Genomic DNA, 26,173 nt, shown 5'->3' on the forward strand with positions numbered 1-26,173 from the left:
TCGATTAAAATGATGTTTTGACTTCACCCCACATTTTTCTTTCTTGGCATGTGGGGCACACACACGAAACACCGATAGCCAATGGCAGGACAGTACTCGGTAATGATCCACGCGTGGTGCTGTGGAGAACATCTCCAGCATCCACTGAATACCAACAACAGCATCAAGCGGACGTGTCCTACTGACAACAAACACAAATACGAGGGTGCGAGAGCTGGGATAAAGAACAAAACACTGACATTTCTGCAACTAAAACTAGTACTCGTGTCGTCTAGCGGATTTCACAGAGGACACTGACTGTAAGCAGAGCGAGTACGTGCTACCCAAGTTCGGACCGATGTGGAAACCTTTGGGCGTTATCGTCCAGGCTACCATGGTTATGCCCTAAAAGGGTAGTAATTATTGTAACATTTGTGATTTCAACGTAATTGAGATCATGGGCTCCAGGCTCAGCCGCCAAAACAGTCTCGACAACGAGAATTTTTCAAGGAGGCGACGGAAACATCTCGACAGTACTGGAGAGAGCGATCGGAGCGGAGACTTCTTGTTTACATCCCTGATGCTCAGGTCGGATAAACTGCCGGGGATGCTGAGGAAAGCCAACCACAGCCCGTATGTCAGACGAGTCGCCTGGATCCGAGAGATTCAGAAGCTCCTTCGGGAGAGGAAGAGAGAAGAGGCGACGGACGTGCTCAAACTGTTGAGGAAGGTGAGGGAAATGAATGCCCTGCAGTGCTTCATAAACATGTGCATCTGACAGAGACAGCTGTAAAACATGCACGAGTCTCTCTCTCTCTCTCTCTTTGTCTCTCTCTGTTTTATTGGTATAGCATGTGTTGCAATGACTGACACAAATATTGCACAGATGCTTTAGTAGAACACACAAAGACAAAAAGTGTAATTCATTAAGAAAGCTTGAATACTATTGTAATATTGTCAACAGGTTTACAATTTCATAATAATAATAATAATAATAATAAAACAATATATATATATATATATATATATATATATATATATATATATATATATATATATATATATATATATATATATATATATAATTTTTTCTTTTATTCCGGGGGACAATATTAAAGTGTGGAAAGAGTTGTAACTGTCTTAAGGTAAAATAATTAAATAAATAATCTACATGATTAGATTTTTTTTATGTTTTACCATTTTATTATATTGTTCACATTAATTAAAATATTAAAGGTACTATTATAATATGATATAGGTAAGATAAGCACTTTTAAAAAATATTATTAATATCTGTTTACCCTAAACAAAATGAGTAATCAACATGCAGGAAGCCATTTTGTCATGTGACAAGAAAACAATCAAACAAAAAGGACCTGTTGAGATTGTCATAACTCTGTCAAGTTTTAATTAATTTCATTCCAGTTTTAGTTTTTTTCATTAGCATATCAAATCAAACTTTCAAGTAGCTGAAAAAAAAGTAAACTTTTTTTTTTTTTATTCTGGTGACTAGATTTTTTAAATGGTTTTAGTTTTACTTTAGTATATAGTATAGTAGCCCTGCTTTTTATGAATACCTTTTGTTACTCAAAAATCACGACATTTGTAAAAATATATATTTCATATTAAATAAAATAAGGAAATTAAAAATAATAATGTGTAATGAAATACATCCTCGATGGTTACACTTTAGCCAGTTTTGTCTTGACAAGTGTTTCCCAAACATATATGAAACCAACAAGAATAGTTCTGAGAAAATGGCACATCGTCCCCTTGGAATTATAAGGTTCTATCTGCGTTCTGAGTTTTGAGATATTGAGCTTTAAATTTTTGTGTTCCATAGACTTCTGTAGATAGAACCTTTTTGTTTTTTCAATAAAAAATCCCAAAATGTACACAACTTAAAATAAAACATCACATAATGTAAATAAATTGTCACAGAATAAGAATATGTGAATAACTCAATTTTGACCAAAATGTCAGATAGAACCTTATAATTCCAAGGGGACGACGTGTTTTAAACTAGATTTCCCATTTTCATCACGTCAGACATCCTTCACGTGGGATGAGAGTCACTGACCCTCGTATAGTATCCAGTAGGTGAAATGTAGCTTGGCATTTCCACTTGAGACGCCCGCTGTGCGGCTCGCTCTGTAGTGCTGCAGTGACTCACCTTGTGTAAGAAATCCTTTCACTGGATTAGCTGCTGCTGTTTTTTGTTGTCGAGACTCTACACAAACACTAATAGTAATTCCTGAATTCTTCTATAGGACATTTGTTCTGTCAGAGTGACCCATATACTCAAAATCAACACAGTACAGAGCAGCAGAGAGAGCTGACCGATGACAGAGGAGTGCAGGAGATCATGAGGTCACTCGCATAAGTGTGTCATGTGCATGTGTAAGAATAAGTCAAAAGTATATATATATATATATATATATATATATATATATATATATATATATATATATATATATATATAAACAATTTAATATATATATATATACTGTAAACTGGGTCAAGAAAAGGTACTTTAACATTGAAAAAGTGTGTCACATTAAAGAAAAATCCAAAATGTGAAGTCTTTTTTATTTTTATTATTTTGCCTGGAGCCAAAAAGAAGGCTGACATTTTTCTCCTGCTGTGTTAAAAGCGTTGAAGTGAGGGCAGAACTTGTCAGAGTTCATGAACTCCTGTTCTCCTTACAATCTCTTCTTGATACCATATGGTTACTGCGGCAAAATGACAAGGAGATGCAGCTACGCCTCAGCAAAATGGAGTTTAAAAGGGATTCTTAGTTCTTCCTTTATTCCCAAACCTAAATATTCATCCATACAACTTTATACCACCCCCCCCCACACACACACACACACTCCCAATGTTCTCGTCTTTGAAGCTGCCCATTCCCTAATTTCTAATTCTGTTGCCTTGCTCATATGAATTGGCTACTGTTGATTCGATTTTCATCTGTTGTTTTGATTAGAAAGCATCTGCCAAGAATTATAAATGGATCTGTTGCTTGCTGGCTTTTCAAAGAAATTTCAATAAATTTTTAAACAAAAAACTTTTTATATACTATAGGTTAAGGGCCAAACATATTTTCATGTACATGCAATGTAAAATAATAATAATAATAATAATAATAATAATAATAATAATAATAATAATAATAATATATGTATTTATTTTACTGTAAAATAATGTAAAAATGTTTGAAAGTATATTTTCTTTTTGTGGAAATCTATGTTAAATTTAACAATAAAAATAAAACTGTACAGCAAAAATGGTAAAAAGAGATCCTACAAGTTATGTGATGCATCACATTTTTTAATATTTAATAATAAAAAAAAAAGTTTCTTCTTACTTTTATAAGGCAAAACAGATTATGGAGAGACCAAAGCACATCTTGTATTTTACCACTTTTATTACGATATTATTATTTCTGTTTATCTTGTATGAATCAAATCCAGTGAGAAAAGTGTCACTCGTTAGATAAACATATAAAAAGCATAGGAATAAGCAAAGGATTCAGCCTACAACTCTTTTTGGTCATTATTAATTTCGATTATTGTGACAAATTGTCTGTGAAGACCTAAATAAAACATATAAATTTATGCAAGTTATACAATATAGTGGTCTGAAATCAGGTTACAATCCTGTGAAGCTGAGAACATCATTTTACTGTGAATTTCCTGTCATTTTCTTTATAATTTATATTTAAATTACAAGGTTTCCTATGTATATTCGCTGTTAAATTTATTTGTTTATGCATGAAATATTCCAGCAGCAAAAGTATAGCCTCACAGAAGGTTAGAATATGTACAACAGGCCACACAAATCAAGAGCAGGAGTAGCACAGGCCTGCACCAGCAGGTCTTATATCTATTAGTCACTTGTGTGTATTTAATATTCACACTCTGAGCTCTCTTCTCATGTTTTCAGTCTTTTATGTCATTTCCCCCCACAGTTTGCCTGTTGTCATCCCTTTGTTGTCTTTTTTAAATTCAGTCTTTTATAATTCCCTTTCATTGCCTCCCTCTCTCAGGATGTGCTGTTAATTACATTTGAGAATTTGACATCCCAGAGCAGAGAGTGTTTTAATCAACACAGAAAGATAGTCCCGGATACCTATGCTACGACAAGCATGTCACCGTAGACCCGTGGTGTGGTCCTCTGTGTGCAACCACAGTCTTTATTAAGGTCTTTATTCTCCCATTATCACAAAACAGAGAATTAAAAATGACTCTCATGTTTCAGAGCCACTAACAGGACCTTACACAATAAGAGTGGACATGTAAGCAACTGATAAGAGAACATGGGATACGCAGATCAGTGTCAAAACAATCCACTGTAAAAATGATGATAAACTGCAACATATGAATTTAGCATCTAGTTTATTATTAGGGGAAATAAACATTTGCTAATATACTTGTTACAGCACAAACTTGGGTATGAGGACCTCCTACCAAGCAAGAACCCCCCTGTAGGAAACCATCTGCTGTCTGATTTTTACAGAAAAATAAATACATCTATCGCATAAATGTATTATATATATATATATATATATATATATATATATATATATATATATATATATATATATATATATATATATATATATATATATATATATATGTGTGTGTGTGTATATATATATATATATATATATATATATATATAATTTTTTTTTAAGTATAATAATAAGCTATAGTGCGGTCAAACAATTAATCACATCCAAAAGAAAAGTTTTTGTTTACATAATATATGTGTGTATACTGTGTATATTTATTATGTATATATAAATACACACACATACAGTATTTATTAAAAAAAAAAAAAATCCATGTATTTATATTCATATAATGTAAGGGAGGCATCTTGCCCGGTTTTCCTTGACTTACAGAGATGTGGGTTGGTTACAGTACTGCAGCTATAGTATAGTGATATCACATTGATGAAAAATTATTTTGGCATAAAGGATCTAGAGATACCAGCTAGCTGGACTGCATCTAAAAAACAAGCTGACAGCCCCAGATCTCACATGATATAACTTGAGGCAGCTGTCAGCCGGTGCTTGGTCTTTTACTCAAGTCTCTTTCTCAAAAAGCTTGTCATAGAGACGATATTATTAGGATTCTTGGAAGTCACAGTTACAGGAATTCTTTTGAAATCCTAAAAGCTTTTTCATCATCATGTCCTACTTACTGTCTCCCAGCCCTCTCATGTCAATTTGAGTTGACTTTCACTATAATTTCTTTGTTTGTGTTGGTGTGTGTTGTTCATACCAAGATTAAATGTTTTTTTAAGAGTAAAGAGACATAAGATCCAAAAATGATTAGACATCCTCACTAAAACAAAAATACATCCATCTTGCCCACCATCTGAGACGTGAATGTGCGCATAACTGGCCCTACACATCTTGTTACATGCATTTTTTATATTCTGCTCATTCGCTGTCTGGATCTCATAGAACAATATTGACATTTACGTTTCTTGGACAGGAAGTTTAACCCTATAAACAGACTTTATTCATTTTTGCAGACAATGCATAGCTGCTAGTAACAAAGAAATCAATATAGGCTCATTGGAAAAATTTGCATCTACCTGCAAAAACCTTACCTATAGATAAAATACACTACAGTTACATAAAATAAACATTTGAGGCAGTAAAACACCAACCATTTTAACTCATTAACTCATTATGTACAACAATCAACAATAATAACATTTTACAAGATTCACATTTATCCATTTCAGATAAAACTAAATGCGCTTTTCACTGGACATTTTACTTTGAAAGTGATATAATTTTGCTCAAATGTCGCCACAAGCATCATTTTTTCTAATGATCATGGGTTGAAAGAAACAATACAAGCTCAACCTTCAAATCAAAGCTATCCAATATTCCTTCTGGAAATTCATGCTGGTCTAAGCAGGTTGAAGTGACCCCTGTGCTCTTTTTTTTCTATGGAATTGAGATTCAGCACACGATAATGTGGAAAAAAAGAGAAGGTGTTTGGTGCTGGATGGATGGAGAAGAGTAGGGGACAGGGAGGTGGGTAGGTGTGGGCGTCTCCTTCCCTGCAGCTAAACACATTTAAGCATGCACACTCCAACTGCACTGAGTGCAAAGATCTGTTCCAATCAGAATATGCAAGTCACCATAGATAAAAGCATCTGGTCTTTGAATATTAATAACCCAATGGAGGCAGTTTCATAATCCTTTCTGTGTTATTGAAAGTCTGCGGCTCTCACTCTGTCTCAGTGAACCCCCCCAATCTTGCCATCCTAGAGTTATTCTTATCTATGTAAATCAAAGTTGCATAATACATGAAAATTATGTTCTCAACGCTGGGACTTTCCCAAAGGGCCAGTTGACTTTTTGGGACAGCTGTCAAATCCAAATTTAGATGCAGAATAAATGTTCAAAGATTTTAGGCTTTTCATTCATTGGTCAGAGTTTTCTATTCACTATGGTTTTTGCAGCATTGAGCATTGTAGCTAATCGCAGACATATCTGTTGATTTCATTAATGCAATGGCCAATCAGAGGTGTTTAAATTAATCAGAAGAATCTACTCACTGCTCAGATGCTGGAATTTTGTTTAGCGCCGAGTTCAACACGCTCACAAATCCTCTCATTATAACAAACAAAGTGTAGACACAATGTAAATAAGAGATTCATTGTGCAGTGTTATGGTTCATTGAACATAATAGAACTTTGCGAAATTGCAATGTACTAAGATGTGTGACAGCTTTTTAGTCATAATAAGGTGAGCGCACTTTGTGCAATTTCTAGGCTATAATTCATTCAGAATTTAAATAATTTCACTGACGGATTCACTCTCCTTTCATTTATTCAGGTTTGCCACTTGCCATTGTGTGGTGTTTACCGCTTCAGTTAAAGTGAAAGTAGTAGAGTGAAAGTAGAGCAGGTGTGATTGAGTGGAGGCGGGGACTAATTTGAATATTCATAGAACCTTGTAAACTAGCGTAAGGTAAGGGTTCGGAATTATATTCAAGACATTTTAAGACAAGGAATTCATTTCCATGGGGGGGAAAACATTTAAATATGCTATTTTGATTATCAAAGTTTTAAGTTTTAAGAAAGAATAAAATAGTCAGGACCGTTTAAGTCATAATGGTGGGTCTTAGCTTGGGCAGCATGGACAGTGTTGTCTCAAGTCAGTAATATCACAAATCATACATGTATCTGATAGCTAGTTTGTTAAAAAAATATATAAAATTTAAGCATTGGGGTCTATAATCATTTTAAAAAGAGACCAGAGATGTTTGGCAATATCCATGTTTTCTTCCAGATAAGTATATGCACATACTGTACTTTATTTGTGCAAACTCTGCATATGGACGTTTTCAGGCAGAAATACTGATACATCATTTATATAATTTTTTTCTCCCCAAACAATGTGCGAGCATTGGCCCAGCGAATTCTAAAGAGCAACCGAACATGCAAAACTTACATACTACCAGCCTATATATATATATATATATATATAAGTTTTTTTTTTTGTGTGTATTTTGATTTTGGAGTCAGCAACTGTTGCACACATAAATATGGAAATTGTGTGAAATGATTAGTAAATGTGGCCCCACAGACAGCAGTCAGGAGCGTAACTTGTGTACCTAACTACCTATAGATTTCAGCATAAATCCCTGGCATTACCAACATGAAAAAGGATAAAAATAAGCATTCAGAGCCATTCAGTACATTGTGAAATTGCCAGAAAAGGCAGCTTGAGGGAGGGACTGATAATATGTGCTCTCTTTCTTTTATCTTTATCTTTTTCAGGACCTGGGATTAGAGGGTACGTCACTCAATGATATCCTCTATAAGAACGCATCCTTTCTGAACCTGGTGGACCCCATATCTCATGAGCTCCTGCTGAGCCTGGCTAAAGACATGCAGTGCCCAAAGAAGGTGAGTCATTCAGCTTCACTTCAGCATGTAATTTCTTCACTTTATTGATTGCTAATTAAAGTAAATGAAAATAAATGTGTTTGCGTATAGTGATTAGCTGTCCTAAGATGTCTAATTTGTGTTTCTTCATGTATTTATTTCAAACCCTGTATGCATCAAGAAGTTTAGTTAATCTCTTCAATTAACTTTTAAACTCAAGTCTGGATATAAACTCAAACTATTGTTTTTGGGTGACATTGTTATTATTTTAACAACTTGCATCACAACCATTCCTTAAATGAATAAATAATTTGAAAAATATTCAGAGTGTTATCTGAGTCACTGTGTCTTAATTCGCTGATATGCTGAAAGTACGATATGATTGAAGATTAGTGGGCCTTAAGTAGCCCAACAGCTATCCACGATCTTTGAATCAGCACCTCAGGCCATTCCATTGAGACCAATTTCCTTTTCCTGCTGAAGCCTTGATTTGTAAGCCATACTAGCTGTAGGGCACAATAGAAACTAGCAGTTTTATGAAAACTCTGCTTGCTTATCATACTTTTCTATTAATGATAGTCTATAATAGAATGCAGATTTTTCTTTTTCTCATAATGATTAATGCAGTTGCTGAACTCTGAGGCTGCTGCTGAATAAAAGAGAAGATGCATTAAATTAGATGGAGATCTTGCTGTGCCTCTGTCAGAGTCATGAAGAGGTGGTTCGTAAAGGAGATATACATTCTCATCTAAAGATTCAGCTCAGTGTGACACTCAGTATAGACTTCAGGACTGTAAGCAAACTGTCACTAGGAAACTGCACACTTCAGTCTGACCTGCTTTGCAAGTGACAGAGGCTGAATTTGATTATATCAGAGATGGCTGCCAAAAAAGGCTCTGAGCAGGGCAGACATTCAGGTGGGAATTGTGCCCACTGATACCCAGTCCACTAAAGGCATTATGCAAATTAGGTAATAATATAGAAACGGACACAAATTCATGCTGGACACAACTGTATGATGCCACTGCACAGAATTCAATATGAAATTCCATCTGTCACATATGAAAAAAAAAAAATCATTAGTATGAGATAAAAACTTTACAGTTTACATAATTATGACATAAGAAGTTGAAATTATGAGATAAAATTCATAATTATGACAAAAGTAGAAATTATGGCATAAAAAGTTACAAATATGACATCAAGAAGAAGTTATAAGATGTATGACATTAAAATTATGATATGAAAAGTTTGAATTATGAAAAACTATCATGGGATAAAGTGATTATTATAGAAAAAGATGCAATTATGAGATACTAAGACAAAATTATGAGATAAAAAATATGAGAATCTAAATTCGAAATCAAAAGTATTGCATTCAAAAGTCATAAAATAAAGTCAAAATGATGGGATACTAATACAAAATTATGAGATAAAGAATATGAGAATCTAAGTTCGAAATAACAAGTATTGCAATAAAAAGTCAAAATTATGAGATACTAAGTTACTAATTGAGATTACCTATTATAATGACCAATTCGTACGTATTTTACGAAGTGGCTGATTCGTACAAATTCGATTAAAATTTTGTATGATTTGTCTAGACCCCAGTGACAGGTAGGTTTAGGGGCAGGGTTAGGTGTAGGTCATTCGTACAAATTCATACGATTTGTGCAACTCGAAAAGTACATACAATTTACCACAAATCTCCATGATATGATCATCAATTTAAAATATGTTTCAGTAGAAAATTCACAAACATTTGATGTAAAATTCCAAAAGAGTAGCCATAAACACTTTTGTGAATATTGTATATTCCATTATAAGCCTCATTTGCATGGAAAGAACCCACGTTCACGCTGAGAACAAATGACAATGACTTCATGTGAAGTACTTTTTAATACACAGTCTAAATACTACAGTCTACAGTTTTGCAGCTGTGAATTGAATTTGCCCCATCAGCTTTTTTGCAATTCATGTTACAAAGCAGAAAATCTAAGGGCATTGGTGTATTAAATGGCATTGGTTTTACTTCACACCTGTTCCAGCATAAATATTTGATGACATGATTTATTCCACCTCCTACAGTCTGCAGTGTATCGTCAGTTTTGCATCTCTAAATGTGAAACTGTCACCTCACTTGCCAGTGGGAGGTCCAGAGATTTCCATCGAAGCAGGGTGCAAGTTATTAATAGAAGGCAACACTGCAGTGAAATTTTGGTTTAGAGAGTCAGGTTGGTCTGTGACATCTAAATCCACATCAATCCACTCTAATCCAGTTAAAACTGGGGCTAACAAATTGTGTTGTCTGTATGTGACTATGCCCCAGATCCTGTGTGATCATGGGTAGAGTTAACTACAGCAACTGTACAGCTCCGTTTAAAGCAGGCTAACTTTAGCAAGTGTCCAAATGACATTGTAAAGATGTCAATAAAAACTCACTTTTACTGAAATGAAAATCGATGAGTTTTGAAATTTAATTTAAAGGCATAAAAGTGTCCCTCTTCCAATGGCATGCCTTCTGACAGCTGTCTTACACACTTTATCGAGAATATTTGTACAAGGCAGCACCGACAGAGACGGATCGACCTACTCAGAAAAGCTCATTCATTTAAAGATGATTTTAATTAATTATCTTGATTTTTTTTTCTTGTCTTTCACTGATCTGTATCTGAGGAATTCATCTGATTTGTCTGGTACACATTGAAAGTGTTTAATGATTGAAAGCTTCAGATGATCATCTTTGTAAATCCACAAGGCAAAAAAAAAGAGAGAGAGACACAAAACCCATCTGGATTATATATCAGCGAAGATTACTGCTTTCAGTCTCAGAGAAGATTATTTTTCTGATGTACTTTTTGTCCAAATCTAAATTTAGATCTAAAAATCTCATCAAACTTTAAAAAAGAAAAATAAAGACTCTAATGAGAAAAACTGCCCTGATCTGCTCCTTATAGTGCTTTATTTTGTTTACTCGCAGAATATGAGAACTTCATGCCCCAGGCTCCACATTTGTCTTGTCAAATTTGATCAAAGGGCTCTTTTTTCATTTTATATTGTATATTTTTATTCATGTTGTTTTTTCAGGACTCAGACACGCTGAAGTCATCTGATAAAATCTGCAGACAGCTCATCTACCACCTGACCCCTCACTCCAAGTGGCTTAGAAAAAGTATGTCCCGGAGAAAGGCCCAGGCCTGGTGAGAAATCTTCCCTGTCCTATATGCCATCAAAACATCAGAAAGTGCTGATATGGAGTAAAATTTCATTCCATCCCTCACAGTAACATCTCACATTCTGAACTATATATAGTGTTTACTTCAGCTTCTATTTGTGTATATATAGTATATACTATGTAATCTATAACATATTATAGTAAACTGATCTTTATCACTATCATATTATAGTCTTATAATTTTATTCGTAGGCTATACTAGAATAGCATTTATTAATATTTTGGATGAACTTTTATTTAAAGTTATCATTTGAGCTTTTGACATTTCATGTTGACATTTTATTTTATTATATAGCATTTTATTTTATTTTATTTCACTTAGTTGCCTATGAAGCATTTCTAATGCATTTCTAATTTTCAGTTAATTTATATATATATTGATTTTTATTTGATCTTTATTTCAAGAATTTTTAAGACAAATTATTTTAGATTTAGATAAAAACACATATTTTTGCCATTCCTCCTTTTTGAGACCTTGAAAATCTTCTGAAATCTGCATAAACTGCTGATCTGTTCCATGATTTACTGAGCAGAAATCTGCTAGCAGTTTCAGACAGTGTGATTACAGATGAGTGTAACAAATTAGAGCTTGTTTGGCCTGTCACCGCCAGGCCATTAATCTCACCCTGCTTCATCTCTGCTATTGATTGGTAGAGTCTTTTTACCAGCACTGCTGCTGGATGTGGGAAGTGCTGTCTGAAGAGAGAGCCATAATGCCATTGTTGACTTGGGTGTATTATACTCCACAAGGTTGACCTGAACCTTATTTATCAAATTTAAACCAGTTCACTTCACTTGATTAATTAAATTCATCAGGGCAGCCAGTTTGCAGGGTGTTAAACAAGCATCAGTCAATGGTTGCAGAATATACAGTATTTGGCATATTTTGTGCTTTTTGAAAAGTGAATAAATATGTGTATGTATGCGTTCCACCCACATGGCCATTACATGCGCCTTGAATCCATTGCTTCTACTCAATCCAGTTTTTCCACATCCTGAATTAACCAAGCTGCCCTGATCCATTACCTTTAGGCTCTCAGGGGAGGATAAAGCAATGAGTGGATGAAAGACACACAGAGAGAAGGGTATTTTCACACTGCACTTCTCATGTATGATGCAGGGTTGCTAAACGTAAGCAAGAGTTACTGTACTGGTCATTTTGAAACAAGGTCATATCACTTATGAGAAATAATATAGCAGTTCCAATAGTTCAGAGATGCTATCAAATGATTCACTGCCAAAAATATTTCATATGTAGACATATATAAAAAAAATATTATAATAATTACTTAAGAAGCAAATTAGCATGAGATATTAAGACTTTCAGAGAATATATCTTGTCATGCACAATGTAGGTTTTAAATACAAACCTAACTAAATTTGTTAGATTCATGTTCAAAACAAGACAAAAATGCACTTAGGTTAAGCTTTACTGGTCCCACTTTATATTAGGTGGCCTTAACTACTATGTATTTACATGAAAAATAAGTACAATGTACTTATCGTGTTTATATTGTATTGCAAAACACCTTTGCTGCTATTGAGGTGGGATAGGGGTAAGGTTAGGTAGAGGGTTGGAGGTATGGGTAAGTTTAAGGGTGGGTTAAGGTGTAAAGTATGGGTCAACAGTGTAATTATAAATGTAATTACAGAAATTAAATACAGATGTAATTGCATGTAGTTTTTTTATGAATATAAGTACAATGTAAAAACATGTATGTACACAATAAGTACATTGTACTAAATTATTAATTAAAATGTAAGTACATAGTAGTTAAGGCCACTTAATATAAAGTGGGTCCGATTTACTGGTGTCTGACTCTGTTATTATATTGTATCATAATTTATAATATTATTGTGGTACATGTCTAAAAATAGTACAAACATTATTAGATTATATTATTAGATTATTATATATATATTATATATATATATTTTTTTTTTACACAATGTAATACTATGGCTCTGTTATTTACAGCCTTAGTGGTGCTAAAGCATGATTGACAAATGCAAGTGCATTATTATTTACATGGCACTCCAAGCTACTTTGAAGAATACCATGGTGCACATTTAAAAAAAACATGGTATTATGGTGGGGAAATGGTGGGTAATGCATTGTGTAAACATATCTGCAGTGTGTGTGTGTGTGTGTGTGTGTGTGTGTGTGCAGCTCGGGTTCAGGAGCCCTGTTGAGGAGGATCTGTTATATTCTCCCTAGAGCTTTGTGTTCATATTAGTCAATCTGACAAACAGAGAGTTTGCAGGTCCCTGCTGCTCTACACTACAGAAACCAGACACAGCACAAGGAACACGCTCTTCAAACAGTGTGAGAGTGTGAGAAAGAAATGAAGAAACAAGGTATGGCCTTAGAGCAAAGGACAAGACAAAACTAGAAAGAGAACCTCAGAGATGGAGAAAAAGTGTTTGTTCTGAATCAATATTTTTGTCTTTTCTTTCACTAAAATACTTAAAACATGCACTTCATGCTTTGCTATTTGATACTGAGTTTCAGAGGATATATCTTGAGATATTTTATAGGTTACATCATATGTGTGTCTCCTTATTCGCTATTTTTCATTTCATGCTGGTCCTATTAGGTGCCATATTACCGTAATGCAGCTCTATTTGCATGGAAATGAAAAACGAAATGAGAAAGAGGGTTGGTAATATATGAATTGACAGATTTATATGTGTCTTTTCACTTTTGATGGATCTACATTAGTTTGTTCGTCTCTTATACAGACATCCTCAGACTTTTATTGGGGTTTAACTTCCATGGATGGCGACTGAAGATAATGTAATTATAGAGTGGGTAAAAAGATTAATATAACATCATGGGGTATTATTCGATAGGAGAGCAGAACGGTTAGACAATGCTAAATGGGAGTAAGAGAGATCTAAGAGGCGATGGAAGAAGAGAGATTTCATTTTTTGCTGGTTCTTTAGTGTGCAGATTCTTGGGGCTTGATCAAGAGTGTATAACAGGCATTGTGGAGAATCAACATGAAATAGGACCATCTTTCTGACACCCGCATGTGTTTGATTGGCAGTATAAAGCGACTGTCTGTGATGACTGTGTGACTGTCTGATTTATCCAGACTGCACACATGCATGCTCAGACATACACAAACACAATCTGTCAGTCAGCCTAACGTATTATTTTTGCTTTCACATTTATTAGGGATGCACAATTAATTTGACTTCCCTTGCATCAACATTTTCCATTTGCAATGTGTTTTTGCAGTGACTGAGTATTGTAATTGATCACAGATATTGATGCACATGAATGTGATAATGAATAGGTATTTAAATTATTATTGTTCAATTGTTTGGGATTGGTAAGATTTTTTATGTCTCTTATGCTCACAAAGGTTGCTTTTATTTGATTTAAAATGCAATATTGTGAAATGATTACAGTTTTCTTTTTAAGATTTATTTTTGGCATTTTTAACTTTATTATAATAGGACAGATCACAAGATGAGAGGAAGCAAAGCGGGAGAGAGATAGCAGCGTGGATCGATTTGGGATTTGAACTCGGGACATCCGTAGCTGTATATCAAATTATTACAATTTTCTGCTCAAATTAACATTAACAATATTTTTTTAATATTATAAATATGTTTACTGTCATTTTTGGCATTTTCATGCATCCTTTCCAAATTAAATATGTCTTACTGACACCTAACTTATAAATGGTAGTGTAAGTAAAGGCACAGCAATGACAACCACTCCTAATGAGCAAGGTTTATGTCTGATTCACAAATGTGTGTTGTTATTTTCACTTTTGTTCAATTATTTTGGATTTGCTCCTTTTTACACTACACATTTGTAATGTAGATAGTCTAGCAAATAATTGACACTCTAAGAGAACAAAACTTGAATGTTTCCATAATCAACAAGGCATGAACACCATAATAGAATAAGTGATTGCATAAAACTTATGCACTTAGCTTATAAATATTATTCATGTGACTGATTGGTAATTAGGCACTAACATTAAGAGAGATCACGACTTGATGATCCGTGTGTTCATATATTAAAATGAGTTGTCACTTTATGTGGAAAGGCTTTTGTTGTAGCCAAATAAAATAAAACTTCTAAAATGTGATTATTTTTCCAAAAAGGAACAGGAATTTTTCTGAATACATGGTTATGGATTGCATGGTCTAGATAATCTGATTTTGGAAGAATTTGATAAGCAACGTTTCGGTCTCCGTTTCAAATCTTTTTGGATTGCGAACTGATATCTGTGCAAATATGAGCAGTTTGTGACACTGTTGATATCTTATCTGAAACTCTAGTGGAGACACATGAAAGATTACTAGGGGTTAGTTCTCAATGGTAAATCGGAGATGTCAGAGACATTAACAATTAGTTTACTCAAACAAATTACAATTCTGTGATTGTTTGCTCACCCTCATGTGATTTCAAACCCGTATTTGTGATTTGAATTTCAGCGGGTAGTGATTCTGTTCTCAGATGGCATGTAATTGTCAGTCTTTCTACTTCTGTGTGTTGTATACCTGTGCTCAGTTAAGGCCATGATGTGTTAGTGCTATTTGCAGGCCTTCATAGAAAGACAGACCAGCATCTGCTCCTGGAGGCGGGTGTGAGTCTGAATCTCACACTGATAAAAGGTGTGAAAGCATCCACTCAGGTAGAAAACAGCCATTGCCATGCCAACGGCGGTGGGAGACATGTCTTTGTACCACTCTTTTCCTCTTGCCTTTCTTTTCACTGTCACTCATTCTGCTTGGTTGGTTTTAAGCTTTCAATATTCTCTGCATTATCTGCCACCTCTCAGACCCTTTCAGGCCAATTCAGGGATGAAGAACAGGCAAACCGGCTTTACTTCTTGTGTACAGGTTTTGCTAAATAATCAAACTCACAATGATGTTTGCTTTTCAATGGAAAATCTTTTATAATTTTTTTGTCCCATGTGTAGACCATTAGCATAGTCAGAAAAATAAAACACTATGTTCATGTTCCTTTTCATCTCTGTCTGATCGTTGTTTAAAATGTCTTATATGAGTATCTGCATAATTAATTTTAGACAGTTTGCAAGAATGTACAGTGTCCTGGCGGAGTGAACGAGGCTTGAGAGAGTTGAGTGAGGGCACAGCCTCAGTCATGTTGCCAGATTTGGATTTGTCTTTTCCACTTAACTTGACCATTTAGAAAGATAATAAACTGGGAAGTTTAGGGTTAGTGATATCTTTATCCGATCTTATTTGCAAAATATTGGAACTAATTTAAGTTTTTTTTTTTTTTTTGCTTTCATTGCAATACTTGGCAACACATGCATCACCTGCACTTAAACTTACAGTAATAAATAAAATGCATTTATTTGATCAAAAATAGAGTACAAACAGTAATATTGTGAAATATTAATACAATTTAAAATTACCGGGTTTTTTTTGTTTGTTTGTTTTTTTTTTTTAGTATATTTAAGTTAGAATTTATTCCTGTGATGGCAAAACTTAATTTTCAGAAGCCATTAGTTCTGTAATCAGTGTCACATGATCCTTCAGAAATTATTCTCATATGAGCAGTTTGTGCTTTGATTTATAGAAATGTAGCAACATTCTAAATCTTTACTGTCACTTTTGATCGAATATTGAATCATTACTGAATAAAATGTATTTCTTAAAAAAGAAAAGAAAATTGAGTAAAACAAGAGTAATGTATTATTTTGATTCACTTACAAATATAACGTACAATAATGTAAATACATTAATAAATCAAATGTTATGTTTGTTTTATGTATAGTGTTGTGCCAAATTGTCTCTTTCTTTTAATATAGAACATCTTGGCACAAACAATTCTTTTGAATCCAGAAAAGAAGCTTTTTTTTTCACACTGACAGAAATATTTTTGATTTATCTTTTTTCATAGAATTTCGTGGGAATGTAGAGAGTCGATTTGTGTGATGACAACAACATGCAGTATCTGAACATTCTCAGGGTCTTAACGCTAGCTTCTTGTCATGCTTGACTGCCATACAACTTTGTAGGTCTTTTCACTGCCAAAGCAGAACATTTTCTAGACTAACAGATGATGAAGCTGTATGCACAAAAGTAACAGTTGACTCCACACATATTTCCATAAAGTCAAAGACCTGTTCATTTTATGTGTGGTTGTGTTTAAGATGCAATCAGCTAGCTTGAAGCAGATAGTAGGTTTCTGACTCTCATTAGCATATAAAACAACACTTCCGTTATTCCTTAGTTCCTTTAGACAGATCACTGAACGAGAAATTCATATTTAAATGAGGATTTTGCAGTAATGCTAGAAAACACTTTTGTGTTTGTTTTCAGATTTGCATATTTATTTTTTAATGAACAAGCTGTTCACTATTAGGAAACGCTAAGCTATGCTGCTTGCCTCTTTTCAACCATTTTTGAACAGAATCAGATTGACATAGGTGCTAAAAGGGCGATTTCATACCTTAAATTAAGCAATTTGGAATGAGTGAGAAGAGAAGAGCCTGTTGATTACTGATTGTGTAACATGCCAGTAAAGCAGAAAAGATTTTTTACTCTGAGGCTTGAATCAGACGCGTCAGGGAAGAATGGAGGGAGAAAATGAAGGCTGAGGAGGAACTCTTTCAGCTCTGCATGGACAAAATCGTGTCTTTCTCTTGATGCTTCGATGTGTTTCTGTAGACTAGAAGACTGGTGCAGAGGGAACAGACATTGGCGGCGTCTGAATGCAGAATGCTAAGTGTCTGTGATCGTACGAAAGCTGACAGTAAGGAAAATTAATGTCACTCATAGCTGCTGGTTGCCAAGGAACGTGAAGTGAGCCCGAAGTGACTGTAATTTAAACTGGCACCTGGTCGCAAGAAAAATAAATAGATAAATAACATATTAAAATTACTTGTATTATTCTTTCACCCATCCTGCTGCAGTGGCAAAGATGGCACATTTTGTTTCGCAACCTGAAAGTCACAGTTCACCTTTTGACAACATATCAAATAGCCCATCACACAAAAACATATCAATCAGTATTTTTCTTATTTTTCAGTAAGCGTATCTCATGTATATAATGCTTTAAAACAAGAACATAACATTGTATGCAATTGTGCCCCTCAAGTAAATTGATCCTGTTTTAAGAATATTTAAAGAAATAGTTTTATAATAGAATAGAAAAAAAAATGTTTTTAATAACCAATTTGTCCTTACTTTTAAATAATTCAAATCTAAAGCAAGTTTGGCAGGTCAGCCTAATCGTATTTCCTCACAAAAGCACCTCCCTGCTGACTTTTTATCTAAATCGATCCCTAAATCATCTTCAAAGAACTTCTATAGCATTTCATCACAGCACGCAGTCTTTTCATGGGCCAACCTATTGCTATTTAATCACGGAGATCCCTCAAATGTCACTGTTTAAAGGCAGAGCAGATTGCCGTGTGAGTTAGCAAAAATAAGACAGCAAGCTCAAAAGAACCACTGTATGTCAAAATAAAGCCTGTGGACACTTGTATACAGCACAATCCCCAGGGGCTTTGGACCTGGAGTTATATTTGGCAAATAAATTGAATTTGGGCCCAAACACAGAAGAGCAATGCCACCTGCTACCAGTCATAGGGAAATAGAGGAAGACTGTCAGTGGGATTTCATAAAGAGATATCAGCCTTTGGGAGGATTGTTATAATACATTTGCATCTCAGTGTGGGTGTGTGTGTGTGTTTACTCAGCAAATGAATATTCTTTTGATCTCTGTCCTGTGGTTTGTGTGGCAGTATATATTACAGGAGTATCCCTATTTCCATTTCAATCTCTTCATTGTTACCATGTGACCCACATCATGAAGAAAGTATCATGTACATCTGTGGAGCTGAGGGATTTCTGTCTGTGTTTGCATTTTATTGATCCTGTTAATGGAACCGGGTTAAAATGAAGCACACACACTGGCACAGAGAGGTGTGGGGAGGAACTGGAGCAACTTTACTTATTTTCACTTCATTTAAAAAAATAAAAAATAAAAGTATCTTGTGTAAGCATAAACATTTTAGTTGGTTTTAACGGTGAAGTGTATAATTTTGGTACCATTAATGGCACCAAATGGAATTGGAAAAATAATGTTTTAAAAAAGGGCTCCTGAACATGCCCCCTGCCTGCCATTGGTCATCCAAATAAATAGCCATGCCCCAGACTCATATTGTTGGTTGTAATGCTAATGGATCAGTTCTTCATAGGCAACACAGAGACACTGAGAAACAATTTAAAAAGAGTACTTATTATGGAAATAATATTTTTGGTTAATGGTGAAATGAATGTAATGTTTTCAGACACTTAAATGCATGTTATGTACGATTACATGGAAATGCATGTTGCTATTTAGTACATTTAAAGTTAGGCAAATGTAAAGTAAATGTACTGTAATATCAAAAAACACTATAGTTAAAATATAAGTAGGTTATGTGCTTTAGTATGTTAGTGAACATGTAAAAATAATCGCTCTTCTACAAAGCCAAATCATTTAAAATGTACTTTAAAGTAAACTTTTATTTTTAAGTTAAATTTAATCTTAAATTTATTTAAGTTTGGTAATAAATACAGTGTTAAAGCGTATGCTCTTTAAGTACACTTTAGGTGGCCTTCTGTTTCATTAATATTCTATTATTATTATATAATTAGGGGATGGAATGGTTTTCTTGGTTATCTTTGCACATTAGACTGGGAAGGTATTTTATATTGATTTACACCTTATTCTTATCTTTTTGTATTATTATTTATTATTATATTATAAAATAAGCCATTTCTTTTCCATTCAAATGAGCAGGTTTGTCTTGTCTAATATTCCAATCTAAAAGGTACAGTTCAGTTGAATGTTAGCCTTTGAACGGAATATGAATGTCTTATCAACTGTTCATTGGAACTGTTTTGAGAGTGTAAAGAAGATTTATTTTGGGTGAGCAGAAAGGCACTGATTCTGTTTGCTGCCTGCAAACATCATAAGAAACAAACAAAAAAACAAAAATCATAACAGTAGCTTTCACCATGGCAGGGATCCAGTATTTGGCAGAACAATAGTGAACTCTGACTATGAATCTTGCTTCAGAAATGTTTTGAGAAGAAAAATCTAACTTTAGGAGGTTTATCAGTCTCTTATAGTGCTCTTAAATGATCTCCTCTTACAGACTGTAAGTTTCCCCAGTACCACTTTGGTACATTATGTTCTTATGTACAGTATTTGACTTGCATACACAGACATGCCATATGCTCATGCATAAATCAGAAGCATGAACTCATGCAAGGAAGTCACTGATTACTGGTTCATGAGACTACTATGAATTTTTACATTGCATCATAGAGTACCTAAGAAGACTTTTCAGGCTGAAAATTATTTATGCCTTGCAAATATACTGAACACTCACCAATGTTATGACTCATAATGAATCATAATGACTCAAAAATAAGAAACAGAAGGTTTGGTTTGGCAAAGTCAAAGACTACAGTATGTCATAACTGGCAACACATGCAACTTTCAATGACAGCTACTGAAGCTATAGAGGATATGTGCAGTTAAATTGTATATACACTCTAAGTGGAAAAATATGTAAAAAATTGGGACGGTACCTTTTCAAAGGATACTAATATGTATAATTTAGGTAATATGAATTTTTTGTACCTGGGTTTTGCACAGAGTGTATGACCCTAAGTCATTTATCAGCATTGATAAAGATGAAATTTACATACATAGTGCTTCTCACGAGTTGGCAAACTCAGATTACAGTCATTAACATACTTAATACTCAGTTTTTTACTCCTGTTTCTTGTTTTATATCTGCAGTGTTCTTCCGAAAAAGCTGCTTCTTTAAATCACACTAACTAGAGAGTAAAATTACTTGCATTTGATTATGAATTAATCTAAATCCAAAGGCGAAGGATGAGTTTGAGCGCAAAACTATCCCAAACTCTTCCCCCACCACTGCAGCCTTCTTATCATTTCCCTGTAATTTGAAGTACTGGAAAGTAACTGCTTCTAGCCAGAAGAAATTCATTTTGTTAAAGCCACAATACTTCCTTATAAATGATCAGATTTAGATTCCAAATCACACCAACGCTTGTATATCCATTTTTAGTTTTCTCATTGAATTCCTCAGTGTGTAATACTTTTGTTTTCTTCCACTTAGTCTTAAAACAACACTTCAGAAGAAGCTCTGCAGTGACTCTGTGGACCTTTCTGGCATCCCTTTATCAACTCGCGACATACGGCATGTGGCATATTACCTCCAGACCAGTGGGGGCGCTGTGATATCCGTAGACCTTAGTTTCACTGAGCTCCGGGATGAGGGCCTACGTCTACTTCTGCCCTTCCTGGGTGCATTGCCCAAACTCACAACACTGGCTCTCAATGGGAACCGTCTGACTCTTGGCATCCTTAAAGATCTGACTGAAGCCCTCAAAGATTCCAAGAAGTTCAGTTGTCTTGCCTGGGTTGACCTGGGCAACAACGTGGACATATTCACCATGCCACAGGTAAAACAACAAAATCCTAAAATCAATTACAGTTCCCCTTATTGTAAGATAAATGCTTTATTTTGGGTAAAACACGGTTGTACTAAAGCACATGTTGCCTGCTTTATAAGAGGGACAACATGGATTAGCCTAGTGGGACATCACTGATGCTCCTGGAACAATAGTTGCTGACAAACAGTCATAGCCTTACTTTTGAGTAAGTCAGAGACCCAGAAAATAAAATATTATTGGCTGATTGTAATGTTGTACCAAGAGCATCAAGGATGTTGATCCAGCAGCATTCTACTTGGATGAATCAGGTTATGCAAGATCAATATTTGTTATATATGTTTTCACTCACCATTTTCAACTGGCAGGGTGAACCAGTTAATTAAAGTCCTATTTGGATGGGACTAGTTTTCCCTGAGGAGAAAAGCATCAATTTGTTATCATTAGTTGGTGCTTTAGGTATCCTGAACTAACAATGAACAATGCTTATACATAATTTTTATTGGTTCCTGTTCATTTTGCATATAACTATATTTTGTGTGTGTGTGTATGTTTGTGTGTGTGTGTGTGTGTGTATATATATATATATATATATATATATATATATATATATATATATATATCTCATGCATTCATAAACAAACATGAATTAACAATTATCAATAGAATTGACCTAGATTAATACATTTTGTTGCTTTTTGATAGTTCATGATACCTAATGCATTGACTGATGTAAAAAATTGAACTACATCGTGAAGTGTTACCAATATTTTTACAATACACCTCTCGTTTGGTTTGACCGTTGTCAAAATATTTTCTTTGTTCAAATAATTTTAGAACATTTTAACCAACTTTCAATGTTAAGAGATGGGTCATTCAAGTACATCTAATATCAGAAATACATTTAAGGCAACTCCATGATTTCCAGTAACACCCACATCCAGACAATAGACATTCTTCAGATATTATTTGTAGGTAATAGCAACTTAGAAGTTTTCTAACTGTTTCTACTCTGTTCTCAGCCTCTTCTGGTGGCCCTACGTCGACGCTGTAGTCTAAGGGGCAGTCTGCCCACCATCTATGAGTACACAGAGGGTCAGCCCTATTGCTACCACATGGAGAGCTCAATTGAGGAACCCAGTCACTATGAAGAAGAGGAGGATGAATACGAGCAGGAGGACGAGGATCTAGAGCCATGGAGCATCGGGGAACAGAAAAGTTCAGGTAGTTTTACCCTGCACCATTGTGAGAGGTGAGCCAATCACGATCATTGTCATCTGACAATGGGATAAAGAAAGAACGGGAGAGCGCAGGCAAGAGATCTCTTCTCACAGTACCATTTCTCCCAATCAACACCTTTTACCATCTCCCTCCTCCACTGCAGCTCCATTACCTTCCCATTGTGGTTATGTATGAAACAACAGCATCACATTTAAAGAGCCAACTAACCACCTGAACACAGCAAAAGGTGAAACACGCTGGATTGAAATTCTCTCAAAGCTTCACCACTGACTTACTGTGTTGGCAGATGACGCTCCTTGACTCGAGGTGGGGGTTCATTGGAGGCGGCCCACAGAGAGTTGTAAAGATGCTTTCTTACGCCCCTCTTCGGTCACAAATGACATGTGATGGACAGGAAAAAATGCCAATAAAAATCCCAGAGTCAGTCAACTGGCTGATGCATACCATCGGTGGGTTTGAAGCTCTACGTACCCAGCTTTTAAATAAGGTATGCTTAGGAATTTAGTGGAGTCTGGTCAGGTTTAGTCGTATTTGTCAGTGTTGCATTGCCGAGGCCGTCTCTGCCACAGCAGACCGGACCTATCACCACTCTGTGTGTGCTCTACTAATCTCCCAACAAAAGCCATGAAACCAGCTCAACAGACTATACAGCCGACCCACGTCACGTGTCGCTAGCAAAACTGCTATGTCAAGACTTTTGCATTTTCCCCCCCTTTCCAAAATGTTCACTTGTGAATACCCACGCACCACTTGTCGTGTAGTTGTGAATGATGATAGAAAAAGGAAACGCTGTTGAACTGTCAGCATCTGGTTTTTGTTGTCTACTAATGATGACAACAGGTATACTTGATCTTAGAAGACAACAGGTATACTTCAACAAAGAAACTTTTTAGTTGTATTTGAGAAGATTGCTCATCTTTTTATGTTCTGGTCTTCTTAAATATGTCTTGCTGTGTCATTGCAGAGCTGCTCCCTTTGGAATCGACCATTGAAATATGGCGGGTCATTATGCTACATTTCTGTATGGTGTATTTTAATATCTCAAGCACATTGATTAATCATGTCTTGTCAACTTTCTTAAATGTTCTTAACATCATGCTCAAAATAATCTTGCCTGTAACACAGAGTTGCAGCAACACCCCGTCTATTTTAAATCAAATTTTGGTCATTAATGATAAAATTAATGGACCTTGAGATAAAGAGCTAATGATTGTTCCATGGCCTTCAATTATCTGAGCACTTTAGTCTGTATTTTCATCAGGTTTGTGACTGAAAACTTGTTGTTAGCGATGTCGTCTTGTAACATGAACATCTTTGTCTTTCTGAAACAAAAATGAGCCAATCAAATAGTTACTGTACTAACCAGCGTTTAGTTGTTTGGGAGTAAAGGTCAGATGATCAAATAATGTCAGTGTTATTTATGATATTTGCATTCTTTTAAATGTGTCAGTTGTGTGTGTATTTGTTTAATGTTTTCTCAGTCTTGACTTCAGACTATTATATTATATGTAGTATCCCACAACATGTGCTAATAACTGTCCATTTTCACAGGGCCTCAACAAATCCAAATGGCAGAGTTACCTCTTTTTAACTTTCCAAAATTTAATATCAAATTAATTCGGACTATTTGGTGCCTGTGAAAAATGAATGAATAAAATACAGCGATCTTTGCATTTGTTGTTTGGCTCTGTGTCTAGATCATTACAGTTATCTGTGATCTGCTTATCTGGGATGTTTAACCTGTGTAATCTGTGTAAATCTGTTACTCAGAAACACTATGTCAATATCCACAATGCTAAGCAAGCTAATACACTTAGTGGCAGGTTATTGTTGATAGAGGGCAGCTTAATTGTCATGTTGTTTTATGTGTCAGTCTGAATGAGCTTTCTCTGTCTGTGTCATATACTGTGTCCTCTGATTCTGTGCTTCAAGACTGACTGTTCAATGCTTCTGTAATAAACTTTTATTAATAATACCGTGGGTGTGGCAAAATAAAACTTGTTTCTTATTAAGATGGAAAATCGGTGTGAATGTGTTTGATGGTTGCAAGTGCCTGTGGGAGGCTGGTGAGGTGCCCATCTGATGATTGATATGCTGGAGTGCATGAAAGAGAGAGACAGAGAAGGTTTTTTTATGATGATGGGGGAGGTGCTAGGATCTGTGACAGCCTGAGGTAATATACGCACACACTTTTAAAATGTTAAAGTAAAAGCTGAAAAAATTAAAATTCTGTCATTTAGACCCCCAAACCCATATTTGCTGTTACTTTTCCATGTAAAAAAGAACATTTGGGAAGAACTGTGATGTAGCTCTTTTCTTATACAATGACAGTTCATAGTGAACTAATCTGGGCTGTGTTTCCCAAAAGTATTGTTAGCTAACGATGTTCTTTAGTTCCGTTGAACTCTATTTGTAATGACAGTTGCTTTTGGGGAATGCACCTCTTTATCTCCAAAACCTCCATAAAAGTAGTCCATTCCCAGCTAACAAAAATACTTTCTAACATTTTACTAATGTTTGCTAACGTTCACGCTTAGTTTGAAAAAAAAAAAGAAGTTATTTTTCAACGTACGTTGAAAACATTCCAGTTTTTTAATGTTTTGAATTTTTATTGTTATGAGAATGTTAATGGAACATTCTATTTCAGAATTTTGCAAACGATATTGGAACATTAAGGCTGGAATACACTACACCAGGTTGCTGCTGGAAGAGGTACTAGTGAGGCCAGCAGGGGGTGATCATCCTGTGGTCTGTGTGGGTCCTAGCGTCCCAGTGTAGTGATGGGGACACTATACTGTCAACAAGCACCGTCCTTCAGATGAGACGTTAATCCGAGGTCCTGACTCTCTGTGGTCATTAAAAATCCCAGGATGCCTTTCGAAAAGAGTAGAGGTGTGACCTTGTCATCCTGACTAAATTCGCCCATTGGCCTTTGACCATCATGGCCTCCAAACATAATCCCCATATCCGCTGATTGGCTTCATCACTCTGTCTCCTCTCCACCAGTAAGCTGGTGTGTGGTGGGCGTACTGGCGCAATATGGCTGCCGTCGTATCATCCAGGTGGATGCTGCACACTGGTGGTGGATGAGGAGATACCCCCTGACTATGTAAAGTGCTTTGAGTGCCTAGAAAAGCGCTATATAAATGTAAGGAATTATTACACAACTTTCAAGATCTGACCGCTTTTTAAACACTGGGCACATTACACTTACCGACTTTGTTATGTCACAGAGGAAAAACTGGTCATCACACATTAAACAATTAAGGATCGCACAAGTTCCAGTCACAACAAACAAGACACATGACAAATGAAAGCAATATA

The 26,173-nt window shown here is 35.2% G+C and overlaps 1 protein-coding gene across 1 annotated transcript; it reads left to right on the top strand.

The window, feature by feature from the left end:
* Positions 1-83: 83 nt before the first annotated feature.
* LOC113107737 (leucine-rich repeat-containing protein 75B-like) lies at positions 84-24,885 on the top strand. Its single transcript, XM_026270430.1, has 5 exons — positions 84-709; positions 7,789-7,917; positions 10,984-11,096; positions 21,274-21,619; positions 22,630-24,885. Exons 1-5 carry the CDS (start codon positions 437-439, stop codon positions 22,861-22,863), a joined length of 1,095 nt encoding a protein of 364 aa, XP_026126215.1. The 5' UTR covers positions 84-436; the 3' UTR covers positions 22,864-24,885.
* Positions 24,886-26,173: the final 1,288 nt, after the last annotated feature.

This window comes from Carassius auratus, chromosome 8, assembly GCF_003368295.1.
Source record: "Carassius auratus strain Wakin chromosome 8, ASM336829v1, whole genome shotgun sequence".
NCBI lineage: Eukaryota > Metazoa > Chordata > Actinopteri > Cypriniformes > Cyprinidae > Carassius > Carassius auratus.